This window comes from Habropoda laboriosa, unplaced genomic scaffold (genome assembly GCF_001263275.1).
Source record: "Habropoda laboriosa isolate 0110345459 unplaced genomic scaffold, ASM126327v1 scaffold2593, whole genome shotgun sequence".
In the NCBI taxonomy this organism is placed as follows: domain Eukaryota; kingdom Metazoa; phylum Arthropoda; class Insecta; order Hymenoptera; family Apidae; genus Habropoda; species Habropoda laboriosa.
The window spans coordinates 1-6,812 of record NW_017102831.1 but is presented as its reverse complement, the minus strand read 5'-3'; the positions used below and the strand labels follow the sequence as shown (position 1 = coordinate 6,812).

Below are 6,812 nucleotides of genomic sequence, written 5' to 3'. Positions count from 1 at the left end.
CGTGCATTCTGCCAATGATTATCCACCCGAATTTTGTCTTTAATAAGGCGCCGGAATTGTTCGCGAGTGAAATTTTACCTGCTGAAATAAATTCGTGGTAAATTTCCGCGCCTATTATTAAATCAATTGGACCTGGTTTATGAAATCGTGGATCCGCGAGTTTGATAGTTTTCGGAATTTCGAGGTTTTTTCTGTTGATGTATCGAGCTGGTAAGATGTGGTTTAGAGAGTCTAACACTAGGCAATCTATGTTTATCGTGAAATCTGTACGTCGCGATTGTACCGTGATGGTTACAGATTCTGGTATCAGCTTCCTCATACTGTGTATACCCTGTACCGGCACGTTTACTTCTTTTCGATCGAGCTGCAACTTTTGAGCTAAAGGTTTACTCAGAAAGTGAGACTGCGAACCCGGATCGATCAAAGCTCTGCACGAATGTGTACGACCGAATTTGTCGGTGACGTCTACTATCGCGGTTGATAGTAGACCGTTTGCTGCTGTTTGCGCGGATAAGCTAGCTACGTTTGCCTGTGCGGTACTTGCACTGGGCCGCGAATCTTCTTGCAGCAACGTGTGATGTTTCGCGTTGCACTTCCTACACGTGCTCGAACGGCAGTCTTTGGCGATGTGATTTGGCCGTAGACAATTTGAGCATAATGTCGCGCCTTTTATTATGTCGCGTCGTTGCTCCGTTGTCGCGTTTTCGAGTTTTTTGCAAGAAGACGTGTAGTGTTCCTCCTTGCATATGTTGCATTGCGGAATCGAGCTTGCGGACGAGAGTCGCGATCGTTCGTGCGCGTCAGAGTCATTCCAACTCGTGCATTCGAAATCCCGTACGGTTTGATTGGTGGCGATGATTTCGAGTAGATACGCGAGTTTTGTCCCGACGGTAAGACTAGGCATCGTTGATCTTGTATAAAGTTGAACAGATCTGATAGCGTTAAGTTGCATTGTGCTTGAGTTTTTTCGCGCCATTTTAATTCGGTCACAGCGTCCATTTTAGTGGATAACAGATACAGTAAAATCGTGTCCGTGGTCAATTCACCACGAGCTTTGAGCGCTATCGTGTGCGATTCCGCGGTGATCAGATATTTTGTAAATTCATCGTAGGATGGCTTAAGACCCTTTGGCATTCCGAATAACGTATCTAAGTGTCGATTGATGATTATGTGTGGTTTGTCGTATCGTGACTCGAGGATGGACCACGCGATCGCGTAATTCGACGCCGCGGTTCCCAACGTTTCGATAGTTTTCACTGCCTCTCCGGTGAGGCACGATCGAAGATACGTTGGTTGCTTACTGTCGGTTAATTGCTTATTGTCGTGAACGGTAGCTTTAAATTGGTCGGCGAATCCAGGCCAATCTTCATATGTGCCGCTAAAGGTCGGAAGCTGTATTCTGGGCAGCTGAATTTCGTTCTCGTTGCGAGGGATCGATTGCGTTTTTGAATCGTTTTCGGTGTTTGACAACATAGCGCGTAGGGATGAGGTTTCCCCTTCGAGAATTAAGGTACGCGATCTGGCAATTACTGACGAATAATTGTTCTCGATGTCACATCTGTCGTTTAAGTGATCCATGACGTTGTCCATTGCGTCTAATTCCGATTAAATTTCGATGTACGCGTCGAAAGAGGTTACGAGCCGTTCGGTTTTGAATTTCAATTCTTCTAAACTACTAGTGTCGGTATACGCGTCGAGATAATTACGAAATCGTGTAATTTGAGCCTTGAAGGTAGAGCGTCTAGCCTTCAATCCCCTTAATAGTTCTGCGTGTTCAGTAGCCATTTTGAATTGATCGTCGCGTGGCAAGGAATCGAGAGAAATCGAGAAGGAAACGGTGATTCGCGAGACAAACAATGAGCGGACTTACTTGGATACTCTTTGTCGGTTGGCTGCGTCGTCGACAGGATGTTCCCTGAATGGTCGATGCCTTGGTGATCACCGTCCAGGTAGTTGCGGTCGCCGTGAAGTAGGCGGTTGAGGATAGTCCGGTCCTCGGTGTACGTAGATCTCGTTGGCTGGATCTGCGTAGTCGTGTTGATTCCTCTGGCTCGTGGCTGGCGTGTGGATACAGATGATAGGCCGGATTGCTCCTCGGGCGGAATCCGACGTCAATCAGATGGATATCCGGCTCGAAGGACCAATAAATGTGCGAGATGCGCCCTTTTTCCGACTCGGGTGTCAGAGTAACGCTGTGATAGTGGAATTTCCTGACTCGTGCGACTTTCGGTGATCCACGAGGGAAACGTCCACTTCGCCGGGCAACTTAATCGGCCGGCGTCTTAATCAGTTCGCATACTACGAGCTTCAGAAAGAAGCTGATCGAGTCTGTACGAGAACGATCGAGTGTTTTTCCCGGTGTACGAGTTTTGATTTTGGTCAATTTACTACGAGTGTTGAAATTGTTCTTTTTACGGCGAGCGTTAAAAATGTTCTGTCTTTTCGGAGGACGATTCCTCCTGAGGGAAGCGCGATTTCCCTCTCTACGCTTCGAGGCTCCGACGGGGGTGAAGCACAAAATTTGACCTAATTGGTCGACTTTGTCTCCACCCCATCAGAGATTGAAACGAAGGAAGGGGCACGCGTACCACCCTGCATTTCCGTGACTAACGCGAAGTGCTCGGTTTTCTCGATACTTTATGGCAGGGCCTGGCTGGTGTCTCGAGAGCTTAGCCCTAACGGCGCCATGCCACAAGTGCCGATACTTGAACGTTCGACGCTTCAAAGACTTCTATTATTTTCGCGCCGTATTACGACCGTCGAAGTCCTTGTCAAGGTTTACGTACCTTGCGTAAGAACTCCGACGGCGCATCCTTGGTGACATAGATGGGACCTACATCCACGATTGGAAGTAGGCCATCGAAAAGCTTTATTTTACGCATTCTTGGATTCCGGTGTTCCCTTTGGAACGTCGATGGACTAACATCTGCAACGCAGATGTATATTCATCGAGCATGTACCGGCAGGAATTTAAGTGGTGCGAATAATTGTTTTCTAGGAAAACTACAAGTGCGATGCATGATGGTATTCGTCCTTTGTTACGACGTAACAGAAATCTTACAATTTTTTAATCCAGAATATAACGGAGTGCTTGGTTCTTCAATATCTTACACGGTTGGTTTGTTACTCTGAAACGAAGCGAATGGACACCTATAACGTCGGCTAGGCGATAGTAGTTCTTCGCGACTTTCGCATAACATACTGCGGCGATATACGTACTCTAATGGTGTTTGAATCCGCTATGCATTCTGGACGTGGCGTCGAATTTTCGAACTACGCTGGTGGGGGAAAATACAGATAATTAAATACTTCGACGTAAATATAAATTCCTAAAAGTAATTGTGACCAACGAAATCTTACAATTTTTTGATACCGAATACAAAGGTGTGCTTTGTTATTCAATGCTCAAACGGTACCGGTGTTACTGTTAAACGAAGCGAATATACACATATAACGTCGCACATGGTTTTAGTATTTCTTCGCGACCTTCGAATATCATACTAGTACGATTCACGTTCTCCAAATGGCGCACGGTTCTGCAATGCATTCTGGACGTGGCGTCGAATTTTCGAACTACGATGGTGGGGGAAAACACAGATAATTAAATATTTCGACATTAAATATAATTCCTTCAGCTAAATGTATCCAATGAAATCTTACCTTTTTTGGTACCGAATACAAAGGTGTGGTTTGTTTTTTCAATAGCTCAAACAGTTCCCGTGTTTACATTAAACGAAGCGAATATACACATTTAACGTCGCGCATGCAGATAGTATTTCTTCGCGATTTTCACGTAACGTACAGATACGATACGCGTACTCCAAATAGATTATGATTCTCTTATGCATTCTGGACATCGGCGCAGAATTTTCGAGCTACAATAGTGGGGCAAATACAGATTATTAAATATTTCGACTTCAAAAGTAATTCCTTCAGCTAAATATATCCAACGAAATCTTACCTTCTATTGGTACCGAAAACAGAGTTGCGGTTTGTTTTTTCATTAGTTCAAACGATTCCCGTGTACCCGTTAAAAGAAGCGAATATACACATATAACGTTGCGACTGGAGATTGTATTTCTTCGTGATTTTGACGTATCGAACCAGTACGATAATCGTTCTCTAATTAGAATACGTTTCTGCTAAGCATTCTGGACATCGACCTCTAATTCTCTCTCTACGATGATGGGGGCAAATACAGATAACTAAATAATGCGACTTTAAAAATAATTCCTAAAACTAAATGTGTCCAACGAAACTTTACATTTTTTTGAACCAAAGGCAAAGTTGACGTTTGTTAATTCAATATCTGACACGACTGCCGTGTTACTGTTAAACGAAATGAATATACACATATAACGTCCCTCATGGAGATAGTATTTCTTCGCGATATTCACGTAGGGTACCGGTACGATACTCGTACTCCAATTAGAGTATGATTATGCTATGCATTCTGGAGGACGGCGTCGAATATAAGAACTACGATGGTGGGGGCAAATACAGGTCATTAAATATTTCGACGTTAAATATAGTTCCTAAAACTAAACGTGACCAACGATACCTTACCTGTTTTTGGTACCGAACACAAGGTTGTTGTTTCTTTTTTCAATACCTCAAATGGTTCCCGTGTTACATTTAAACGAATCGAATGTAAACATATAACGTCACGCTAGAGATAGCATATCTTCGCAATTTTCACGTAACATACCGGTACGATACTCGTACTGTAAATGGAGAATGATTCTGCTATGCATTCTGGACTTCGGCGCAGAATTTTCGAGCTACAATAGTGGGGCAAATACAGATTATTAAATATTTCGACTTCAAAAGTAATTCCTTCAGCTAAATATATCCAACGAAATCTTACCTTTTTTTGGTACCGAATACAAAGGTGTGGTTTGTTTTTTCAATAGCTCAAACAGTTCCCGTGTTTACATTAAACGAAGCGAATATACACATTTAACGTTGCGACTGGAGATTGTATTTCTTCGTGATTTTGACGTATCGAACCAGTACGATAATCGTTCTCTAATTAGAATACGTTTCTGCTATGCATTCTGGACATCGACCTCTAATTCTCTCTCTACGATGATGGGGGCAAATACAGATAACTAAATAATGCGACTTTAAAAATAATTCCTAAAACTAAATGTGTCCAACGAAACTTTACATTTTTTTGAACCAAAGGCAAAGTTGACGTTTGTTAATTCAATATCTGACACGACTGCCGTGTTACTGTTAAACGAAATGAATATACACATATAACGTCCCTCATGGAGATAGTATTTCTTCGCGATATTCACGTAGGGTACCGGTACGATATACGAGAAAGTCGCGAAGAATTACTCTATCCAAGCGTGACGTTATATGTGTATATTCGCATCGTTTAATAGAAACACGGAAACCGTCTGAGCTATTGAAAAAACAAACCACAACTTCGTATTCGGTAGCAAATAAAGGTAAGACTTCGTTGTGAACAGTTATTTGTAGGGAATATTTTAACGCGGAAATATTTAATTATATGTATTTGCCCCCACCATCGTATTTCGAAAATTCGTCACCGATGTCCAGAATATATAGCAGAAATGTACTCCATTTAGAGTACGAGTACCGTACCGGTACGTTACGTGAAAATCGCGATCAAATGATATCTCTAGCGTGACGTTATATGTTTATATTAGATTCGTTTAACTGTAACAGGTGAACCGTTTGAGCTATTGAAAAAACAAATCACAACTTTGTATTCGGTACCAAAAAAAGGTAAGGTTTCGTTGGTCACATTTATTTGTTGGAATTATATTTAAAGTTGAAATATTTAATTATCTGTATTCTCTCCCACCATCGAAGTTCGAAAATTCGATGCCGACGTCCAGAATGCACAGCAGAATCGTACTTCCTTTTGAGTACGAGTATAGTACAGGTACGTTACGTGATGGTCGCGAAGAATTACTATCATCTAGCCGACGGTATATTTGTATATTCGCTTCGTTTAACAGTAACACGGGAACCGCTTGAGCTATTGAAAAAAAACCACACCTTCGTATTCGGTACCAAAAAAAGATAAGATTTCGTTGGGAGCAATTATTTGTAGGGAATATTTATAAAGTCGTAATATTTAATTATCTGTATTTGACCCCACATTCGTCGTTCGAAAATTCGTCACCGATGTCCAGAATATATAGCAGAAATGTACTCCATTTAGAATACCAGTATAGTACAGGTTCGTTACGAGAAAGTCGCGAAGAATTACTCTATCCAAGCGTGACGTTATATGTGTATATTCGCATCGTTTAACTGGTACACGGGAACCGTTTGAGGTAACGAATAAACAAACCACAAATTTGTATTCGGTTCCAAAAAAGGGTAATATTTCTTTGGTCACATTTAGTTTTAGCCATTGTTCTTATGTCGAAATATTTAATTATCTGTATTTTCTACCACATCGTAGTTCGAAAATTCGGCGCCGGCGTCCAGAATGGATAGCGGAATCAAATACCATTAGAGTACGATTATCGCCGCAGTATGTTATGTTAATGTCGCGAAGAACTACCATCGCCTAGCCGACAGTATAGGTGAATACTCGCTTCGTTTATCAGTAACACGGCAACCGTGTGAGATATTGAAGAAGCAGACACACCTTTATATTCGGAATCAAAAATTGTAAGATTTCGTTGTATTCACTTAGCTGAAGGAATTATTTTTAATGTCGAAATATTTAATTATCTGTATTTTCCCCCACCATCGAAGTACGAAAATTCGACGCCGTCGTCCAGAATGCATAGCAGAATCAAACACCATTAGAGTACGAATAT

General features: G+C 41.8%; 1 protein-coding gene across 1 annotated transcript; it reads right to left on the bottom strand.

Moving 5' to 3' along the window:
* Positions 1-283: 283 nt before the first annotated feature.
* On the bottom strand, positions 284-1,590 carry LOC108578223 (the record flags this gene model as incomplete). Its single annotated transcript, XM_017941507.1, has 2 exons — positions 839-1,590; positions 284-596 (listed from the first exon to the last, which is right to left on the bottom strand). Coding segments are annotated over exons 1-2 (1,065 nt in total), but the record flags the coding sequence as incomplete, so codon positions are not given.
* Between the last annotated feature and the right edge of the window lie 5,222 nt (positions 1,591-6,812).